General features: G+C 34.6%; 1 protein-coding gene across 4 annotated transcripts in view; it reads right to left on the reverse strand.

Annotated features, from left to right (window-relative positions):
- LOC106708185 overlaps positions 1 to 24,762 on the reverse strand; it is a 98,276-nt gene that overhangs the window by 24,439 nt on the left and 49,075 nt on the right. For 2 of the 4 annotated variants that reach the window (XM_045684564.1, XM_045684563.1), the window contains exons 8-19: positions 21,924 to 21,992; positions 16,733 to 17,042; positions 16,266 to 16,380; positions 15,015 to 15,137; positions 13,719 to 13,964; positions 13,095 to 13,201; positions 12,111 to 12,229; positions 11,196 to 11,284; positions 10,529 to 10,646; positions 10,034 to 10,131; positions 9,462 to 9,603; positions 8,680 to 8,794 (exon numbers count right to left, since the gene is read on the reverse strand). In XM_045684564.1, coding sequence (XP_045540520.1) covers positions 8,680 to 8,794; positions 9,462 to 9,603; positions 10,034 to 10,131; positions 10,529 to 10,646; positions 11,196 to 11,284; positions 12,111 to 12,229; positions 13,095 to 13,201; positions 13,719 to 13,964; positions 15,015 to 15,137; positions 16,266 to 16,380; positions 16,733 to 17,042; positions 21,924 to 21,992 — 1,651 coding nt within the window. The remainder of the gene's footprint in view (positions 1 to 8,679; positions 8,795 to 9,461; positions 9,604 to 10,033; positions 10,132 to 10,528; positions 10,647 to 11,195; positions 11,285 to 12,110; positions 12,230 to 13,094; positions 13,202 to 13,718; positions 13,965 to 15,014; positions 15,138 to 16,265; positions 16,381 to 16,732; positions 17,043 to 21,923; positions 21,993 to 24,762) is intronic. The other 2 variants (XM_045684566.1, XM_045684565.1) reach the window with 1 other exon arrangement.

A 24,762-nucleotide genomic window follows, 5' to 3' on the forward strand; every position in this document is an offset into this window, starting at 1 on the left:
GTGTTTTAATACAAGTGTCACTGCAGCCTAAATAATTATAATTACATGTTCTAAGCCGCAGACATCTTTTGTTTGTCCTGTTATTACATTTTACCCTCAGTGCATACTCATTAAGCAAGAGAGCACCTTCTTTGAAAAGATGTGATATTTAAGCTTAAGTCTACGTAGTTCATTAACGAAGTGCCTCGTATCTATCAAGTTATTTTCTTTTGTTTAATTAATTTAACTCATTAATAATGATATTAAAATGCATGAACATTTAGAAATGCAACATAATGTTAATTTTCCGTCAGTAATACATTTTTACAGCTATCATTATTTTTGTATGAAACATAATCCAACAAGTTGTTTGAAAGCTTTATCCCGATACATTCATGTTCGGGAGTCATGCACTATTAATACATGGAGCTTGTTGAACGTGACAAATGGCAGCACAGCAACGCGCCGTGTCATAGAGTAATTTAGTATACATCGAGAAGCACACGGGTCGCAATGCTCGCGCATGCGCAGTACTGGTGCGTGTTCACATTATCACAAGGTACGAAATTTATTGTCACCCGTTTCATTATATTTAAAAAAAAGAAATAAAACAATTACGACTACAAAATTTTTATAAATACAAGTTTGTCTTATCTCGAAGTACAAAAACAATACGTATACACGTAACGTACCCTAAGAAGTTAAATCAACTGCCGCAACCCACTCACGTTTTACAACACTCCATCATCCGTCAAAACTCTGCTAATAAAACGACTCCTTCCAGTATGACGTAACAATACAATGGAAACCCGCAAAGCCACCACTGCGACCCAAGATTAAGCGCCCGTAAAAACAGGGCGTCTCGCCAATAACATCTTGATACCTCACCCCGATTTACACGCCAATTCCATACCAAACAAAAAGCAATTTTCCTACAAGAGAATAGAGTTGAAAATTGTATAACAACTTACATCCTATATTTCAACACAGCTATGACACATGTCCATTTACTAAAGACCTTTCCGGGCTTCCGACTCTTTGCAGCACGGGTTCCTGTGTTCATGTGGAAGTAAGCAATTGTACATTTTATTACTTAAGTGTTAGGGGAGAAAATTGTGTGTTGGTATCGGAATATAAAACTCGTTTGCAGAGAAGAGGTGGTTAGACGCCATATAGTTGTTTTATCGGGCTTTTCCGATAGCGTGGATGCAATTATGAAGGAGAAACGGGAGGAAGTGGGTGGGATATTGCGAGCAGAGAAAAAGATTTCTCGAGTATTTTTATTCCTATCGACGCATATTTTACAACCACTTGAATAACCCACTACATACAACTTACTTTATATCTAGTAGGCTTTAATGAAAAATTAGGAGAAACAGATCAGGCTATAAGACCCTGTATGATATTTTACAATGACAATTTGAGAACTGAAACAAAATCATGGTTAAGCCAGTTTCTTAAAGGATCGGTGTACATTCTATACTTTATTTAGGAGCCTATTCTATTAAGGAGTTAAGGGATAATTACTATTAATAACAATTATGTGATCTCTCTTCAAAGTTGCTTTAGTAGTCTTTTTGCTTCAGAAACCAACGGTTAGAATGTTAAGTAATCACAAAGAAATGCCTTAGTGTATATACTGTTTAAATCACTTAAAGACTCTGAGTGCGATAGTTAATACGATAAAAAATAGTCTGAGGTTTCAAGCTTTTCCCAGACGGCATAGAATTGGCACTCGGCGGTGGACGGTGGCGCAGGCAAAAAACCCGGTCGCATTATCCGGCTTGCCGGTAAATTATTCAACTCGCGCTAAAGCCAACCGCGCCTCAATAATAATACCATGACTCGCATCTCGTGTGGATTATCAGAAAACATAGTTATTACATCCAAGAAAAAAGTAACCAACTAACTTAATGTATAAAATGGCAAACTGATTTAAAACACGTTTATTGAGTAAATCTACATTAGTAAATAATTTAATAAGTCTGGTGCAAAACAAGCTTCTTAGATAATTTAAACTAATCTAGTTTTGTATACTGTTAACACTGCTCTGGATTTCTTCCTCTACCCTTTCGCTTGCTTCTTAGATGTGTCGTATTTTTTTAGAAATAAAGTATTAGTCATTAAAAAAAACTAACAATTTTTTTAGAAAAAAAATCCCCTAAAATATTAACAATATGCACACCCTAGCCCACTATACAATGCTACGTCGTAAACTCGGTGCGAGAGACACTCGGGCCAGGACGACAGTGGGCCGGGGACGCGACGACAACGCAACGTGACGGATACGACATAAATGTCGACGGTACGGAATTAAGTCGTATATCGTTACGCTTTATGGACGGGCTTGATAAATTTTTATTCGTGATCACGTACGTTATTGTAGGATAACAAAACTTTTATCGCAACGAACGCAGTAAACGATGTAATCTCATAGAAATGAGATATTTTTCTAAACCATTTGAAAAGCGATTATCACTAAAATTTTTACTTTAGATAGATAGATGGATGGATGGATGGACGGTCGCGGGCGACACCTAATCCTTACTTAATTCTTACTAATATTCTAAAATCGAAAGTAACTCTGTCTGTCTCGCTTTCACGCCAAAACTACTGAACCGATTTAAATGAAATTTGGTACACAGATAGTCTAGAGCCTGAGGAAGGACATAGGCTACTTTTTAACGCGAAAAAAGGGTTGTAAAGGGTTGAAAGTGGGGGTGGAAATTTGTATGGAAATATCGTCATTTCAACAGTTAGAAGCTTGAAATTTCTTACTTAAATGAAGTAAATGAAAACTTAAATGTTAGTAATAAGCCTTAAAAAAAATGCTACCCGAAAACTGTATTTCACGCGGACGAAGTCGTAGGCACAGCTAGTACAATATGAAAAGGTAATTAAATAAAAATAAAAAAATAACTTTAATTTTACTAAACTTCTCAGAGAGTAAAGTAGTAATATCAATGTTTAAAGGTGGTTTTTGATCTCCAAGGGTGCACATATTCAATAATTGTTAATTTAACTGAGTTACTATTAGTACTGTGCTCTAATTTGCTAATGTTGCTGAATGCTCTAATTTTACCATTTTTAAAAACAAAACATCACTTTATTAAAAAAATACTTTTATTATATGGCGCATGTAGTGTAATATCTCTCAAAAGGAGAGGCGAGGCGTGTTGGGAACTGTCGGGGCTAATGCGGGGGCGTCGGCAAAATAAACAAGTCGAGGATCGGCGACGCTACCCGACAAATAACCCGCCTGCTCCACTACAGACATGCGCAATCGGTAACATGCTAAAGCTGTTCTTATACAACTTGCGATGCGATAGAAAAGATATTTTTTTGATGCAGAGCTTTAATAAAATATTTTTAGTAACTTGGGTTTCATTGTTTTTCTAATGGTACCTATTAATTTGTGCTATAAACGCCCCAATAGTTCTTTATTTTAAAATCCTATGTTCCAAGTCTCTTTTAAAAGAAAATAAGCCATATTGATTCTAGATAACATAAAAGACGAACCAAAAATGTGTTTGTATTAATAAATGTTACATACACTTTTAAATAACTCAGTGGATGCTAATAATAAGATAGAACATTGCTCTAAGTCGGTAAACCAAGTGCACTTAGAGGCAGAGTGGTCCGCGCCAGCTAGAGTATAGCTACAGTGATGCTTTATATCACGTGGCAGTTTACAAAGTATGACATAAACGGAGCAAACAGTACGCAATTTATTAGTATGAAAAAATAAAAATAGATTTATGACTTGTATTTTATTTCAATGTGAAGTGACTTTTTGGCAAACTATTCTAAGATTTTCTAGAAATATACTTTCTCTATTAATTAAAATATAGGTTTTTGGTTGCCAAGATTGTCCTTCAAGGTATATTAACTTTACACTTATCTTTGAATTTCTTCGCAGATATGTGCAAGTTATATATTTCATCGTAAGATTGCTGGATAAATGTACACATGAAATTCGAAAAACACATTGGTACTTGGTGGGGAACGAACCTGAACGTATAAATTTTGGTCCCGTCCATTAGGTGCGTAGCAACTACATCACCGACGCTCTGTAGATATTTACACTCGCAGTGTAACATTAAAACAACGCAAAAGAACATTTTTAAGTGTGAAGACATAAATATAAGTTATTGTCCGCAAGTCAGGGGTTGGGAGCGATAAAAGTTGCCGGCATCCGCAGTACCGACAAATAGCCCGCCGCGTGCTTTGAGCATGCGCCTTACAACCATACATAAAGCCTAATGCACACTCATAGCGAAGCTAAAAATATATCCTCGAATAGATTAATTGAAATGACTGTCATTTTTTTAATTCCCATAATTTTGTTTAAGGAAGTAAATTTTATCAAAGTGTTTAGTAATTTAAAACGTCACCTAAGTGGAAGTACAATACAGCTAAGTATAGGAGTTATAAAAAAAATATTTCCGCAAATGGGACGCTGTACTCCATTGAACCGTAGTAAAACTTGCACAAAGTCAAAAGTAGCTGGCACGTTGGGAAAAACTTAACCGAACGTCGCTCGGGTAAGGGGTGGTGGGGGGTGTATGAGGTTGGAGTTTTAACAAAACAAAGGCGACGGCTCGCGGCGTATCGCCAACATCGTCGGAGGGCCCTCCGCTTTGTGGCCAAAGAGGGTGCTCAGATAGTGATGTGAGGAAGTATATCGATATTAGACTAATGATCACGATTGTTTTCGAACCATAAAGCAAAAATAAAATAGTTCATATCAAATTCCTAAGCAACTTTTCGTGACGATAACACTATTACATTATAAAACAAAGGTTTTGTTGAACAACTCTACTATTGTATTTAATTTTGCATCAAGTATATGTCCCTTTGCATACTTTCTTTCAAATAGGGACACATTCATAACTATCGACTATCGACAACATTATTTAACGTCTCATCACATCACTAATGTATGCAGCTGCAGTGCGCTCGAGCGGTATAATGCGACTCGCGATACGGTCGGGAGAGCGCAGCGCCAATTAGCCGACAACTTCTTGACACCTGATAAAGACATGACGTTTCTGCGCTAACACTATTTTGAAAATGTAAAAAAAAAGTAGTCATCGATGTAAAAACTACTGTAGGCTTCTAAAACTTATTCACGTTACTTGTACCAAATCTACAGTCAATCTTATGGAACACTTATAAATACGCTGCTTTGTTCTGTTGCATGAAACCTTCTTTAAGATATACCTTCTTGCAGAGAGCAGTGATAAAAAGCTAATGATATCTTTGATTCACACATCTGTAAAGCGAAAACATATCAAAGAAGCCGAAAGACACCCTCCGAGACAAAGGAAGTAGATAGGAAGCGAGTAAACATACAAAGTTTGTCAAGCACCATAAATGCCGGTCCCTCGTTGGGCGCCAACGTCTTACAACGATTATTACGTTGAACAACGCTACGGCTTGTTTAGTAGAATTATTCATGAAGTGAATAATAAAAAATCTATAGAATTTTTTATGTATTTGATGTATGGATGGATGGATGTTTGTTGGAAGATATCTCCAGAACACCTCAACGGATCTCGATGAAATTTGGCATAGATGTAGATCATAGTCTGGAAGGATACACAGGCTACTAATAAAGTTTATTTTTAATTTCGCGCGGACGGTGTCGCGTGCAACAGCTAGTTTAATATGACTTAGATATAAACTAAACAAACAATGATGTATGTAACCTCAACGTCAAAATAATTATCGTGATATCAGCAAATGGTTCACAAACACGAGCGTTAGTTTAGGAGTGTGAGATCGGATCGATGAACGATTCAAACATTGCGTTGCGAACCGCACGGTGGCTTGTTGATTGTTTAAAGTGTGTCCCAAGTGATAGTCTTACGCGATTACATCGATGTTAATTAAATGTTACTCAGGAACTAATCAACGAATAGCTTAAAATGTTTAACATTTCTATAAATATTCAGACAAACTGTTAGTTTAGTGTCGGTCATCTGCTGTATGTTCAAATGTACATATCCGTGTTTCAATAAACATAACGGTACAAACAATAAGTTTTAACAATACATAGTCAATTTACCAATTAAAAAATATAACAAAGCATTGTCAAGGAAAATAAAAGCCCTCAATGTGCCATACTTTTACTGACTACAAAAGAGTGATACATACTACAAAGAGGTTTTTTTCTTTTTCTACTAAAAAATAAACTAGCATGCCTAGGACTCGGATTATCTTACTAATATTATAAATGCGAATGTTAAGATGGATGGATGGATGTTTGCTTAAAGGTATCTCCGGAACGACTGAACAACGGACTCGTAGGCTACTTATTAAGTTTTTTAATAGAATCGCGGGCGACAGCTCGTTAACAATAAATACAATAAATTCCATTTCCCGCTACATCTCATGTTTTACACCGGGTATGAGTCGAAAATGGCTTTCCAATAATCCGTCGACTGGAGTGCGTCACTCGGCACCTCCCTTACCCTGGCGGACCGCGACACTACGCGACAGGAATTTATTGTCGCATCACACACGTGAGTGTTGCCTCCACAAAGTTAACGAGAACGTATACATTTTAGAATAACGCGATAAGCCAGCTATAGGACTGAATATGGTGAAGTTTTATTATACTATGTTAAGCATTTTTCTTTTTATTTCTTGCGTAATTAAACTTATTAAACATTCTTTATGTATCAAAGATAATTAAATGTTTAAGGTTCAATTCATAGTATATGAACATCAACCATCATTCTGTCTTTATAACATTCGAGGTTGAATCATCATAATTTATATTATAATAAACAATGAATGGTCCATTAGGAAATTCTAGTAATATACCAAACAAGACTACGTGGGATTAAAGACAATACATGAGCCAGGTACTCGCTAAAAATATCATCACATATCTATGAGATCAGGCAGCAATATCAACCAGTCAGGCCTCGATTTGCAGTAACATGACTAGTTCTAATGTGACCTGATTTGGTACGATTTATATGCTTGGAAATATAACTTTCTATTATTTATCTAATACATTTAATAATGTATTCAAATGTTCTTTCTTTATCTTAGATAGATGGATGCATTTTTTTTAGAAGGTATCTCCGGAACGGCTCAACGGATCTTGATGAAATTTAGCACAAATGTAGAACATAGTCTGGAAGAACATATAGGCTACTTATTAAGTTTTTTTAATGCCGCGCAGACAGAGATGCGTGCTAGTAACTCATAACGTCACTTAAAAAATCCTACTGACATACTTATAGTTGTTATGTGGTCTTCCTTAGTATAGAGGAATCTATGTTAAGGTATCTAAGTGTGGCAGTCTAGTCAAGTCATAAACATCGTAAAGACAATCGTCGTAGTATATTTTGTTGTTAGAAATGAAATATGACCAGTTGACGGTCTATTTGTTCAGAGTACGTTTGCCCGTTGAATAACAAAACGAGGCAACAAAATGTGACGCGAATCAATTCCGATATGAGACTGGCCGCAGGGGACGGCGAGCGGGATAGGGTGGTGTATGGTCCAAGTTATAAGCGGAAATTAAATAAATATTTTCATTTAAAATTATTTACTAATGTCGATATGTAATTTGTTTATGAAATCCAACAATCAACGATATGAGAATGAAAAAGAAGACATTATTGTTTAAAACATTGTAAAGTAACGTAAAATAAAATATGTGACCTTTAAAAAGTAAGTTTTTATAAAAATGCTTTTTCGTTTTTTATTTGTAAAATAAATCCTTAAGGAACAAAATCGCTAATCGCTTATACTTTAAACCGCCGGTAAACAATCTACTCAAAATACCAATATGTTGTGATATCGCTTCCTCTCATTCGATCTCATCGGAGTCAAATCGCCATAAACTACACCAAGGCTACGGAAATACGAACCTTAACATAGCGAATTTAAGCTTAAAATGGTTTAGTTTAAACTTTTAGGACAACCCGGAAGTATTTCAGTTTAATAACGTTGGAGGATGTATATAATCTAGGTTTGCCTTCCGTACGCTTCATTTGGATTAACCTTTGATTATAGATAAATGGACTAGGCAGAGTCGCTACTGTACTAAATAAATTGTTCCACTTTTCGCGAGGAATTGTGCATATCATGCTGACAATTATGTATTTATACAAACGGACTAACAAGCATTTTTGAAACATATTGTTCATTTTTTTGACAAAAGGACTACGCGCTTACAGGTCCTGTTTCTTAATAATCAAAGTAATAAACCAAATTAGTGTTACATATTATCAATTAAGCAATATTTAACCGTTACATTGAATTAATGGCGGCATTTCTGAGATTTATAACACGCGTTGTTAACGCCTCCGCTTTCGCTTGAGGAATTTATTACATAAGATAGGAATTTTTGATACCGATCATAGTTTATAATGACTTGAATGTATTTGAAAAATATGAAATTGTAGTTTTGGTTTTTTCTCCAAAATTTACGCTTTTAACCTTAAATAACACAGGTGGTTTAAACATTGTTTAAAAAAATATACCACCTAATCACAGTCTGAATTAAAAATCTGTATGTATATCCGTGTAAAAAAAAATTGATCATTTTGAGTATTACTCCAATATTTCCTATTACCACTTAACAATACTCTTACCTAAAAAAAAACACAATACTTTTGAATTAGGAATTTGTATGGAACACTCTTTATGTATGTATGTATGTATTACAGTACGTACCTTGGTCGGGCTTCTCTAGTTTAGTGGGCGCGAGGCGGCGGTCGGGAAGCGCAGTTGAGTGCTTCGGGCTGTTGCGCTTCGAAGCGCTGCGCGATACCACCAACGACTGCGGGATCTATACAAACACATGGGTAACAGTGATTAGAATGACGGTATAAAGTACGGTGAAGTATCAAACGGTATGCGATGACGGTATAATTATTTTTCTTTTGTTATTGAACGTGACGGTATAGTGTGACGGTGTAATATGACGGCATATTGTGACGGTTTAGTTCATCTTTTCTAATAGATCCATACCTGCTATAGCATGGCCATTTTAACAGATCACATTTGATACCTATCAAAATTCAAATAATAATTAAAAAACAAAATAAAATGTTACTTATTTTTAGTTAGAATTGCAAAATTGCTTACATTTTTTCAAATTTCAAAAAATTGTTACAAAAAAAATCAATCGACTAACATTGAAGTATCGATTCACTTTAATATATGTTTTAAGCTTAAACTGACAGATGTCAAATGTGATGTAAAATGGCGCTGCTACAACTTTATCTATGTACATTTTATACCCCATGCAACTACCGTATTTTGACGGTATAATGTGACGGTGTAAGAGTGTGCAGCATGTCGGTATAATGACGGTATCATAATCAGCCTGAAGTTTGTCCACTGCTGGAAGTAGGTCTCCCCCATCGATTGCCACAATGCCCGGTCCTACGTCATCGTTCCATGTCGGTGTTATGACGGTGTAGTGACGGTGTAATGACGGTATAGTGACGCACCAGCTTGTCGGATCTATCGCCGGAGGGCAGACGTGCGATGGTGACGTCAGCGCTGTCCTCAGGCGGCGGTGGTTGCTGCAGCCAGTTGTACTCGCGCTTGTCTACTGGAACACCGCGCCGCTCGTAGTCCTGCGCCTGCGTCCTGACATATACATACATATAGTATAATACTATCCATCCATACATACATCCATCCATTCAGCCTCGTAACGCCCACTGCTGAGCATAGGGCCTCCCCCAAAGATCGCCACAGTGATCGGTCCTGTGCAACCCGCATCCAGGATACTCCCGCAACCTTCAGATCATCGGTCCATCTTGCGGGAGGCCATCATAATACTATATATATATATAGTATTATGATGGCTTATTATGGGGATATATACTTACAAATTATAATTAACTATAGAAATTCATATATTTTTGTTGCCTAAATAAAAGATTTTTATTTAAATATTAACTGGCTGAAAGTGTAATTTCTAACATGTCTATTTTTTAATAAGTCTATAACAGCTTTATAAATATAAAATTATTTAGATAGGTTTGTTATAATTTCTAATAATTATGATACATACCTTAAACTTTCATAACAATCTAAACAAACTACTGCGTAGTCTCCATTTTCTAATAATAACGAATTTTCCGTCCGCCTTTGAACTAAAAATGGAAATTCCTGCAACAAAAAAAAAATAATTACAACAAATTAACATATACAGATTATTTATAGGCACTTTGAGCATAAAAAAAATATCATAAAGTGGCAAATGAGCAAATGGCCACCTGGATTCGCCGCAATAGCGAAGCGACCGTTGCCCATAGACATCCGCAAATGCAGATGCGTTGCCTACCTTTAATTAACGGAGAAGGGGACGCACAGAAAGAGGATATTTCTCCTTCCTATGCCCTATTCCGCCAAATCCACTTCCCCTTCCCATCCTTTCCTAATAAGAAAAGGGTGGGAAGGGAAAGAGGACTAAAATTAGGCCTCCGGTACCACACACATCAGACGAAACGGTAGTAATCCAGTACTTGTAAAAATTAAAAAAAAATCAAAGTAACGTAATACTAACTTTAATAGGTAATGCCCGGACCCGTTTTCTATAAGTCTTGATGCCACACAAATGACAGTGGTAGTCATGTGTGTTATACACACGACGCTCTGGAGGATACCCGCCCAGTGCTTCGTACCTGTAATACAATACATTCATAAAATACACTAATAGATGGCGCTATACTCATATTTTACTTACAAAAGCAACAGTAGCGCCACCATTAATCTATACTAATACTAGCTTTTACCCGCGACTCCGTCCGCGCGGAATAAAACATAGAAAACGAGGTAAAAATTATCCTATGTCTGTTTCCTGGTTCTAAGCTACCTGCCCATCAATTTTCAGTCAAATCGATTCAGCCGTTCTTGAGTTATAAATAGTGTAACTAACACGACTTTCTTATATATATATATATATATATAGATTATAAAGGTTTGTTTACATTGAATATGTTGGGAAACTACTGAACCAATTGGAATAATTCTTTCACTGTTGGGAAACTATTCCCGGGTGATATGGACTATATTTGATTTGGTATACTATTTTTTTTTATTTAGCGCGGACAAAATCACAAGTAACTGCTATTTAAAATAACTTGAGTTTGTGATTATCATTAGTTCTTAATTTCTTAGAAATGTACATTTTAAATTATCAAGTAATAAGCTGTGTAAAACATGATACATACCTCCTCCATTGGCTGAGTAGTGAATGGTAACAAAAGGTGCAGACTAGAGCCGAGCCTTTCTCTCTGAGCTGCTCGGCGTTGGGGTGACTCTGGAATATAAATTATTATCAATTTAACTAATATTATAAACACGAATTTCAAGATGGATGGATGGATGTTTGAAAGTATCTCCAAAATAATTCAAAGGATCTTGATGAAATTTGACACAGAAGTAGAACATAGTCTAGTAGAGAAGAACATAGTCAGAAGAACACATAGGCTGCTAAGTTTTTTTAAATTCGCGTGGACAAAGTCGCAGGTGACAGCTAGTAGTAAATAAAGTGGAAAACCCTCATCAAATCACAAAATAATTACGTATAATACATGTCTCAAAATCAAACAGTTTAAGCTTCAGGATAACACAATGGATGACTTACACACATACCTTCATGTTATTCGATAATTACAAGATAAAAATATAATTAAAATTTAAATAAAAAAAAATTAACAATGATATATTATCTACTATCTTTGTAGACAATAGTCTAAAAGTATATCAGACTTTATCTATCGTATGACAACAAAAATATCGAAAAGATATCAGCAAATCTTTTAAGAACGTGTTATCTTTTAGTCACTTTCCCAAAAGTGGAAGCAATTCAGTGTTTCATCAGATAAATGTGAGTAACGAAGGTCTAATTTTAAAATACTTTTCTTTCCCATCCTTTTCTTACAAAGATAGGGAAGGGGAACTGGTTTTGAAGAATAAAAGGGACATATAAAAAGTAGTAATATCCTCTTTCTGAGTCCCCTCCTCCGTCGACTAGACAAAGCATCTGCTATTGCGAATATCTATGGGCAGTGATCACTTCGCTATTTCGGCGAATTCATGTTGAAGCTTGATGTTTGACACTTTTAAGATATAGAAAAGATTACCTGATGAGTGAGTAGACATGGGAAGTATGGCGCATTGCCTTGCGGCTGACCGTACAGGATGCGAGCCAACGTGAAGTCTGAATGTAGCCCGCACAGGAAGCAGTATATTGACGTACACACTGACAACACAATATTTATTATTAGATAAGTTTATTTTTTATTTTTTATATGATGCTGGCAATACAAGAAGCATAGCAACACTAGTAAGTTAAAATTTGTTTGGTAAGATATACTCTATGTGTCAGGTAGAAAGACTTTTACTCTTTGATAGAAGGATGTCATGTTTTTTGAACAAAAAAAAAACAATTCGAATGGCTTTATACTACTCTTACTAATATTATAAATACGAATGTTTGGATGGATGGATGTTTGTTTGAAGGTATCTCCAGAACGACTGAACGGATCATGATGAAATTTAGCACAAATGTAGAACATAGTCTGGAAGAATACATAGGCTACTTAAGTTTTTTTTTTTAATACCGTGCGTATAGAGTCGCAGGCGACAGCTAGTAACATATATAACTTATTAACTATATACTATTATAAAACAATGTCATAATTTGTAAAAATATAAGCAAAAAAAAAAGATATCTCTTAATGAAAATTGAGATTATTACGATGGGTCTTTTATATAAGGGTCAAAGTAACAAATTGATGATTTTTATTTTTTTGTGTTAAAAGTTACCTCTTAGTTTAGTTACAAAAAGGGCTAGACACAAATACAAATTTACAGGTCTAAATGTTATTTTTTTACTGAAGTAAAAGGGATCATGCGTCCTATTTTTGAGAGCCTCTCCTGAAAAGTTGACAATTTGGACATTGGCCCTTATTCGTAGGAGCCATTGATTAAAATGTGACAATATTCATATCTTATTAGTTTTATAATATATACTAACAAATGGCGTTGAAATACAATAAAATTATAATGAAATATTTTATTTCTTTGTATTGTATAAAGTAGATTGTTACCGATGTATTACTTACCACTATTACTGGCCACAGTTCTATCAGATGTTGTGGAAGGTGGTGTTGGTATCACTCTGTCACCGTTCATGGAAGAATTCGACGGTAACGGCGATGGAATATTATATCTGAAAATTATTACCAACATCATAACATACATTTTATCGTTAAGGATATCTAGATTTCTAGAATTTTTTCAGTTACAACAGACGGTGGCAAGAATTTTTGAAATAGTGACGTCGACACTTCGCACTTCAGACTTCTTTGTCGCATTAATCGTACAATATATAACCCTTCCAATTCTAATTGATTTCTCGGAACATGGCGCGTTTAAAACTATCATTATTTTCAGTTCAGGGGTTAAACATTTAACTTGCAATATGCAGGTCCTGAGTTCGAATTCCTTCATGTACCAATGTGTATTTCAATATTCAATTTAAATATGTACATTTATCCGACGACTTTAATATAAAGTAAAACTAGTCATTCAACCTGCACATATCTGAGAAGAAATTCAAACATATGTATGAAGTCAACACGCACTTGGCCACCGTTGACTATGACCTAGTCACCCCCACCCTAAGTTAGTTCTTAGGCTCCGAGTCCCTCAGTGGGGTTTTATAGTGAGCTGATGATGTTTAATACCTTCTATGTTCAAGAGGCACTCTCTCAGCATCCATGAGCTCCCACTGTCGTGCGAGATGTCTGACACAGCGCGAGCAGGCGAGCACGCGGCCGCCGCGCGCACTGCCCGCCCCCGCCCCCGCGCCCGCGCCCGCGCCCGCAGACACCAGGCAGGGGAAGTGCATCGCGTGAGAGTTCATGTACTCAGCAGTTGTCGACAACCACTCCATGGACTGCTGCGGGAACAGACCCGCGCACACGTAACATCTGCACACACATACACACAACATCACTTCATCTATTACATCTCTAAATTTTTGATGTGAAACATCTATAGGCTCACTTGTAAACTGAATTGTTGGCATGGCGACGCTTGCCGTGGCGACGGGTCGCCACGCTATACTAAGGTATACATATATATATTTTTATGTGTAGTAGAGTGTACGGTGTGGCGACGGGTCGCCACGCTATACTGAGGTATGTATGTATATGTATATATTTAATTTTAATAACATTATCTTTTATGAATATTACTTGTACACACACGATGTTACACATCTGCCAGGCGTCACATGACGGCTCACAAGTTTTTTTTATATATTACAAGGTGGCAATCGAGCAAACGACCACATGAATTCACCGAAATGGTGAAGTGACCGCTGCCCATAGACATTCGCAATTGCAGATGCGTTGTCTACCCTCATTCGAAGAAGGAGGAGACGCACAAAAAAAAATAATTAACCTTCCTATACAACTCCTTCATCAAATCCACCTCCCTTTCCTATCCTTTCCTTATAAGAAAAGGGGTGGGAAGGGAAAGAGTACTAAAATTACTCCGGTATACACACTCATCAGACTGTACTTGGAATTACTTCCACTTGAGGCCTGTCTTCTGTGAGGTTGTGGTATTTCACTGAGCAAAGCCAATTCGTATAACTGATGTTGTTGTGGCTGGCGTCTACCATTGTAACAATTAATAATTTAAACATTTTCCTATATATTCCAATTATGTGAACCTTTACTTTTTAGATCCTTCGAGTCGGATTTATACAAATACATGGATGATGTATGAATTGCATGCAACACAAATATTTTTACTAAGACAGTATTGAAAAAAATACCCAATCTGATAGCTCTCTAGTGATTGTTTAGATTTCAATCTAGTCTTTTGTAGCCATCAAAAGGAGACATTTATATACTATACAAAAATTTGACTAGTAATGTAATGTGCCTTTTTTATTTAATAATTGAACCTATTCAAGATAAAAAGAACCTAAACCACCCCTAAATAATGTGAGTACAGTTGTCAGAAATCACCTGTACAGTCCCATTCCATTCTCCCCGGAGACTATTTGACTCTGTGGACTACTCGAGAGCGCGTTAGATGGCCGCTTATTCGATTGACTGGAACTAGAGCTCTTCATATCGTATGGCTTAAACCTGCGACAGATCTTTACGTTATTTATACTAAAAAAAGGGAATTTTAACTAAAAGTTCAAGATTTAAATTAATTTTACATCAAATTAGAATTTTTCAAAGTTAAACCCTTCTAAAAATGTACGTATTTGAAGTTAATATGTCCGAACTTTCTTTGTACAATACTGAGTTATTACAAAACTATTTTTTTTTTTACAAGATAACTGTGATTTGTTTGATATTTTACAAAAATAAACATAATAATAAATATTTTAACATATTATTAAGGCTTTTTCCTCAATTAAATAGGAATGTGTTATAATTTCCTAGTAACCTTCAATTGGATTTGTTTAATAATTTAGACATAATAACGATTCAAGACATCTTTGATGGTTTAATAAGTTTTAAAAATTACAATGGTATATATATAGTTACAAACTAAACTTATGAGGAGATGAAATATATGAGGTAACAAATAATATTAACAAAGATTTTAATTTGACACGATCTTAGAAAAACTTTACTGGTTCTCTAGCGTTCAACTTACACATGCATTACGACAACCAAGGCAATGGTTCCCAACCAATGGCCTGTAGAAGTCAAAATATGGTTCTCTCACCAAATGATTTATGTAAACGAGGATTTTCTACTTTATTTGTTAATTAAAAACAAGGCGAGGAATTGTTTGATGGATATGATTTCCAGCTTTAAATAACAATATTAGTTTTAGAACAAAAAATCTCGAAGTTGTTCTAAAAATGGTCTTACTTGTTTTGTAATTCCCTAATTGAATTTTTAATTAAATTTTCAGTTTGTTTATTACTAATATTATAAATGCGAAAATTTAGATGGATGTATATTTGTTATAAGGTATCTCCAAAACGGTTCAACGGATCTTAATGAAATTTGGCACAGACGTAAAACATAGTCTGAAGGAACTGGAGAAGGCTACTAAATAAGTTTTTAATTTCGCATGTAAAAAGTCACAGGCGTCAAAAAGTAATAATAAAAAAATGGTCCCTAATCATGAAAAGGTTGGAAACTATTGCTCTAAGATGTCATATTAATTTATATAAGTTTTTCTGTTCCAATCACAGATATTAGAAACATTGATAAAAACGTGTTAGTTTTTTATATGCGTGTAACACTCACCTAATATTGTTAGCATGTGTGTTGTTGTGTGCCGCGTTCGGTTCGCCGTTTTCGCCGTACGCTGGATACTTGTGCGGGATGCTTTTGTAACAGGACGCGCATATCTGAACCATGCCTAGAAATAACAAGCCAGAGATGTAACATATTGTGTATCCGCGTTTTTTCAGTCAAATAAATCGGTAATAAGTAGAATTTAGTAGTGTAATTTTAAACTTTCTATTTGATAAAAAAAGAATTGTAGTTAAAAAAGGTTATAACTAACTTAATCAAAACTAAAAGTAGCAAAATGGTTAGCTTATCTCTCATTCTATAGGGTAAGGTAAGCAAGTGGTTGGACCTATCTAAACAATTTTACCTTTAATATTGACATGTTTGTACACTAAAACTTTCCTTAATAAATTCATAGTTGTCTATGATAATCATTTCAATTAAATTCGTCTATATAGTGTTGTGTAAGGTTGTGTTACCTTGTGGACTGATGGGACTGGCGTCAGGATGTGGCTTGAGACCAGTGATGAAGGGATAGTAAGGTTCTCGTTCGGGGTTAGGGCAGCAGTAGACGAGACGCAGTTGGCTGGAGGGCGCGGGCACACCGCACACGTAGCAGACGAAGCTGGCCGTGGCCTGGCTGGGGGGTCGCTCCAGAGATGGCGAGCGCGCCGCCGCCGCTAGCGACTTGTCGCCTGAAGACGCCAGGCTGAGCGGCGACGGCGGCAACAGCGACGGTGGTCGCGTGCGCAGCGTGTACACGCGCTCGTGCGCCGACACGCCGCGTGTCTGCACACACACACACACATACAATACACCGGTCACATACGACTCTTCATGTCTCTCTTATAGATTCTCGACATAGTAGAAAAATTTAATGAAATCTTGCTCTAAATTTCAGAATCTCTTTGTGGAAGAACAAAACAAATGTACCAAAACAATGGTAGTAATTACTGGAAAATTCATATACACTTTTTACTTATACGTTACTATTGTTACGAACTATATACGTACATATTAAAGAAGTATATAAGAAGGTAGGAGTTATCACATGATTCTACAAACATCTATTTTTTTATATTCGGTAAAATTATTGATTTGTCAAATGATTAGATTACGATACACATTATACTAAATTTGTAGACAGCACTGTGATAAACGACGGATTTTTTTTTTTTGGATTACATTAAATGTCTTATCATAGGCTTACAAGACTGATAACGAATGTAAGCCCTCAGGCTAAAAATAATAATTCGATAAAATCAAATAATTGCAGGTGCTATAAAAGATAAATTTATAACATTGGGTACATTAAATATATCATACTAATATTATAAATGCGAAAGTTTAGATGGATGGATGTTTGTTTGTAGATATCTCCGGAACGGCTCAAAGGATCTTGATGAAATTTGGCATAGATGTAGAACAAAGGCTGCTTTTTAAGTTTTTTTAAATTCCGCGCGGAATCGCGGGCGACAGCTCATTTGTTTTTCTTAATCTTGTTATCAAATCAAAGTGGTAAAAAAATGTGGGCCAGTCCATACTACAGCTGATATGATAAGATGCATTTTCGATACATTTATCTTATGAAACATTTAAGTATATTGATAATGTCGCTTAAAATGCAATTAATGATGATCAACACTTTTCAGTTTTAAACCGAAACATTTTTTTAAATAATAAAAATTTAATTCAACTATCTTTCCACTCCAACTACGATAATACTTTCAAACTTACCAACCATAAAACCTAAACCTTCTTTGTACAATTCTCTGTCAATTGGTAACGTACTATACGAACATCAACAAAGTATTTGGAAGTTTATCCCTCAAACAGACAGATGTCGTCTCGTTACTTCATTTTAAAATTTATAAACGTGGATATTTTTACAATAGAATTGTATGAATACATCTTTAGTTGAGTGAAAGACTTGTTAACGCACCGGTAAGTCTAAAGGTTATCAGTACGTCAAGTATAAAATAATCTAGAACAGCCACAAGTTTGCTGACAGCGAGCAGAAGGCCCCACTGAAGGGTTATCTTCAGCTATCACTCAGCGGTCGCTAGGTCAACGTCGACGAGCTTTTAATGCCAATAAACAAACAAATATAGCATTTAAGGTATTTATTTGTGAAAAGTATAATGTGCGGTTGTTAGACCAAAGGGCATATAAGATTTTTTTACAACAATATCATAAAACACGCCTATAACCCAGAGGGGTAGGCAGAGACAACGAACCACCTTGTGGCACGGTCCTGACACATCTCTCGCTTCTTCTACATTCATACATCTATCTCCATTCGCATACATGTATGTCTTACTAATATTATAAATGCTAATGTTAAGATGTATGTATGGAAGTTTATTACGTATCTCGGGATAACGGACCTCGATAAAATTTAGCACCGATGTAGAATAAAGTATGGAAGAACGCATAGGTTTTTCTTAATTATATAACGACAGCTCCACAAGCCAGTTTTATAACAAAAATACGTAAATTATAATTGAAACATAAAATTATAAAACCAACGATATGGGGACTCCTATGTAAAAAGAGACGAAGATAACATTATCATTCACAAAATTATTACTTATAAAATCTGATAAACTTAATTAATTTTATCAAATAAATTATCGGAGCTTGATGATACCATAAAAGAAGATTAATGTTATTATAAATAATCAGTTAAGAATAAAGATTTCAATAAAGAATTCAATGTGAACATACTTCAGTTATTCTATTAATGTTATAAAAGAAGATTTACATAATATCGTTAAATCTAGTTTTGTAAAATTCAAGAACTACACAAAAACAATCTCATATATTTTATAATGTAAACATTTTACAAATAAGATTGACAAAATTGCAGAAATTGAAATGTTAATAAGATAAGTAATTGATTCTAAACTGGAGACATCCGGCTTTATAACGGCTGAACAATCAAGGCTGAACAGACCACATTATCGAAACGTAACCTTTGCCCGTGCTTAGTGCAAAATGAAAACATTTTGTAAACATTTAGGCGTTATGTATTTTAATCTTACTAATATTATAAATGCGAAAGTTTAGATCAGGGAGCCCCAAACTATTTGGACAAGTGACCCCTTTTCGATAATGAACTGTTACCACAGACCCCCCACGGCCAAATTTTAAGATCACTTATAAGATCAATTATTATTATTTTTCATTCTGACTTAGGTCAATAGAATAAGACATAGTGCGTACTAGCAACGCTTTAAGTTACCCAAGGGGTCGATATCGACCTATTGGGGTTTAGATGGGAATCCGTGGTAGAGATGGATGGATGTATGTTTGAAGGTATCTCCGATACGGCTCAATGGATCATAATGAAATTTGTTACAGATGTAGAACATAGTCTGGAAGAAGAAATAGGCTACTTATTAAGTTTTTTCAACGGAGTTGCGGACGACAGCTAGTTTATTATATCTTAGTCTGATCACAGTGTTTTTAATTTCACTACGTACATTTAAATTATAAACGCTTAAACCTCAAAATTTGATTAAAGTGGAGCACGAATTAATCCATAACTTGAATGAGTTATCATCGATTGAGTTCAAAAATTGCTTCTCTGAAAACGAAAAGCGAATCATTACTTGGTCTTTGAAACTTATTGGACAGAAGTGATTGGAATATACTTGGAAAGTTAGGACAATCTTTTTTATCAATAAAGTTAGAGCGAACAAAGAAATTTTAAATAAACAACCCACCAATAGTCAAAATATAGTGGTAATTTACCGTCAGCTTTAATGCCAAGTTCCAACATAATGTACATTTAAGCCTTGTCACATTTACAACAATCATAAACTTGTATATCATATAGATAAGACGAATTAAGAAGGATTTAAACTTTGAGCGTGTGTTAACAGGTCAAAAGTCCAAAGTGATAAAACATAGATATAAGAAGTACTCGAACTAACATCACCGATTGTTGACTAAATGATATATCAATAAAAAAATCGATAAAAGAATCGCGATAAAATAATCAAATGATTTATCATTGATTGACGCATTCAAATAACATTTGATACGTTTGTAAGTATATGGGCAAAAGTAACAAATTGATAATTTTTCCTTTTTTTTGTGTTAAAAGCTACCACTTAGTTTAATTAACAACATGCAATTAACAAAATACGACTTGTACACACATTTAATTATTACCCATTAAACAACCTATCTCTATGTTATGGTTAGCTGTAAGAGAACTATTTTAGAAAAAATTTTAGTAAATAATAAAATAAATAAAATACACTAAATAAATTACAACACATTAAATAATTATTTTTTTACTTAAGTAAAAGGGACTAAGCGGCCTATTTTCTTATATGGTCGAAACTTTGAGAACCTCTCTTGAAACGTTGTCAATTTGCACATTTGCCCTTATTCGCAGGAGCCATCGATAAATAACAAACAATATGTTTTTTTTTCTATAATTATCAATCAACATTCAAGAAAGATAGCCTTTGATCAAAATATTGCATTTGACTATCTCAAAAACAGTATATTTATTTCTCAAATAAAGCAAATAATAATAAGACTAAAACTAAACGAATAACAATATAGTTCAAAGAAATACGAATTAATTATATAAATATCCAAAGAGTAAAGACCACGTAATACTGAAGGTGACAAATATTAGATCAAGACATGCAAAACAATTCTAAATCAAACACGAGACTTGATTCTAATTGTAGATCAAATAAGTTATGAATTTACATAAAGACAGATTGTAACCACTTTGTAACTACAGTCAAAATCTGTTATAACGACATCGAAGGGACTACTCATATTGAGTCGTAAAAACCGATAGTTGTAACAACCGGTGACAGGTATTAATAGGAAAGATATGTATATAACATTCAGCCAGGACCTTTGATTTTGGTCAATTTAACCGGTATGTTGTTCTAAACGATGTCGCCATAAACGGTTTTGACTGTATATTTGTTGTATAAATTTTCATTTAATAACACACTCGATGTGATAACAATTGTTATTAAACCTTACACAATTTTACATACATCAGAAAGGAATAAATTAATGATGGATTTTCATTGTTAGAATCGTGAACTTTGAGAACAGGCGAGAGGTTTATCAAGACTGCAACAAATGGAAGTCTGTGGTCTCCGCCCAAGTCAGGTTAGTGTTGTAACTGTGTAACAATATGTCATTCCTCTGATTATTTTTGAGAAAATAGAGAAAACAATATGTTCCAATTAAGAATAGAATTTCACGGTAAATCTGCATACTAAAAATGACGATAAACATTTTCAACGTCACAACAAGACCAAAATTCACACTATCCCATTTCAAAATTCATCACTCTAACAATAAAATAAATTGCAATCACGAAATGGACAACACAACATTATCCCAACATAATCCAGTAGAATACGACAAGATTTACCACATTTACAATGTGGGTAAAATAATTCCAAGGTCAAGGTGCGACCCAAATAAAATTGAACTTAACCTTCCACCTTTGAAAACGAGAACATCAAAGTAACTTCACAAAAGTAGGGCACATCATTACGACACAACAAGGTTCATTCGGTAGAACTGACTCCTGCGTCAATATAAAACTCCGAAACTAGTACAAACAACCTTGTATCCCGGACATCACAACACACTAAACCACATAACAAGGATCATCACCTTTCCATTGCCGTTTGTATCAGTGCGCTTGACGGGAGGCTGTGACTTCGTTGAGGCGGCATCCTTCTGCTGGAACAACAGCACGATTATCACATTACTGCACTGACTTTGCACACGCGGCACACAACTGACAATACCTTGCTCAGCACCGGCACCATATAGCTCCCTTTGTACCACATTATATCACAACAGGCGAAGGCACATAGCCAATGTTGAACGTTGTAAAGACGGCAGATATCGCGTATCGCGGATTATTATCGGTCACGCGGCCGACGCGGGAAATCCACCTACTTTTACTCCAATTTTTAACCAAGTACCGATTCTAATGACATTGACACATAACTTTTTAACTTCATAAAAAGGCAAAAGTGACACACGTACAGCCAAATCAACTACGATTGATAACAGATTATAAATATTACGTTTCAATTTCTAATATCTAATATCGCGGATTATCGGTCACGCGGCCGACGTGCTCGGAACACCGATGTCGACTTCGTTGTCAACATTACAAACACTATTTCGACTCCCACTAAAATTCTCATGAAAATAAAACATGTTTCCTATCATTTACGATATGTGTGATGAAAATGAAAAATATAGATCAATTCCGTTATTGGAAAAAGAAATTTAGTGAATTCGGTAAGATGAACCTACGAGTAATTTTTCAGCTATACACACTTATGTAAAGTGTTAATAAATAATGTGTAAATTACATCCACATTTCAAAATAACTGTGCATTCACTTACAAATTTAGTATTGTACACACTCAGTTTCACAAGTTGGCGCTAAATAAAATTCACTTTCAACAAAAATCACAAACCACAATAATGCAAAAATAGACACATTCCAAATTTTCCTATTGGTCCTTTTCTAATTTGCATTATGCCACCCAAAAAAAAAAAAAAACAATCAAAACTAAAACAAATTTAAAATTTCAATCTTCACAATATATTTTACGCGGTAAGAATTCTCATCACGCACTTGACACAGTCATTTTAAAAACCAAAAAGGCAAAATCAACACACGTACAGCCAACAAAATGTTCAACTGTTAATAACAGATTATAAATAAAATTACGTTTCAACTTCTATAGTAGCAAAGTAAATCATCAATATTACAGATTAAATAGGAAAAGTGTACGTTTACAAAGTGTATAGAGTCTTTATTCGTTTGTGTGGTCATTTTATTAACTCTAGGATCACAGTATGCGGTGTTATCTATACGTAATTGATCTTGCCCTTAGACCCGGAATGACCTTTCGATAGTATTATGCGAGGCAATTATAAAAATAAAACAAGAGTCGCTGTCTCCCAACATTCGCGTGACAATGGCCAAGTTATCACACAGAGGAGATGTGGTACAATGTTGTCTTATCATTAATATTGACCCATTTCATTAAACATTTGCCAAATCAAACAGTTAAATCATATCTATGTTTATTTATTGCGTAATGTGGTTATCTTTGTGTAATTAAAGAAAACGAGTTAAGTGGTATACTTCAATTGAATTATGAAGAAATGTATTTTAATTATTTCTATCTATTATCTATACATTATAATCATCAACCTGCCTTTATCCCTATGAGGGTCGGCACAGTATGAACTACTCCTCCATACATCTCTATCAGACGTCATATCTGAATTTACCCCCTTCTTACGCATATCATTTTTCACACAATCCATCCATACTTTCTATTATTTATACAATTTATAAAATTGGATAGTCCGTACGTAAAAAACCATAATATATTTACTTATAATGAAAAAAAAACATTTTTTTGTCCGACTTTCTGTAAATTTGCATTTGTTCTAATTATTGAATTTATTGATTCAAATTTAACGGTGGATGTCGCTAGAACTACCATCCATAGAGTACTTTATATATGAAATAAAGTTTTTTTTTCTATATCTGTGTACTTCGTTTACTGACATCTATAATGTCCAGGTAATCATTTAACAAGTCTGATTGTAGTAGTAATTTTGTTTTCAGTAAAGTATCATTAGATTAGTATTTTAGGTAGAGTGAAGTAACACTGGCCGTTAATATTTTTATTACCTTAGCCCAAAAATAAAAAAATAAAAACTATAGAACTTTTTCGAATATTGATTTTCTTTTTTCATTTGAAATCAAAATTTCATTAAAGAAATGAAAATTAAATCTTACTAATATTATAAATGCGAATGTATAGATGGATGGATGTTTGTTTGAAGGTATCTCCAAAACGGCTCAACGGATCTGGATGAAATTTGGCACAGATATAGATCATAATCTGGGAGAACACATAGGCTACTTATTATGGCTACTTTTTTTAATTCCACGCGGACGGAGTCGCGGACGACAGCTAGAAATAAATAAATAAACAACAGATTCATCCAGTTCAAAATTTGCCGTATTTATGATTTATACTACTCAGAATTAAAAAGTCAAAATACAAAAAAATAGTTCCCTGTCGAATACATTTATAAATTCTGCCACTATATACTATGACAAATATTACGACTCGGTTTAATATCATATTTAAGTACTAAGTATTTTAACAATAATATTCTAAATATTCTATCAGCTCTCAATCAATAAAACATCCGGCAAGTAACAGAATCGTGTAAATTTGTTCCTAATCTGACCTACTCCAATACAATTTGTGAAAAATTTGCCAACAAAATTATCGTACTTTGGCTAAAACGTTCAACAACATTCAATATGAATGCAATATTGATTTTTCGAACTAAATATTTTACAGTAAATTTGATAGATTTTTAGGGTCTTACCATAAAAAAAACCAAAAACAGTATCTATATATATAAAAAAGTCGTGTTAGTTACACTATTTATAACT

Source organism: Papilio machaon, chromosome 26 (assembly GCF_912999745.1).
Source record: "Papilio machaon chromosome 26, ilPapMach1.1, whole genome shotgun sequence".
Lineage (NCBI taxonomy): Eukaryota > Metazoa > Arthropoda > Insecta > Lepidoptera > Papilionidae > Papilio > Papilio machaon.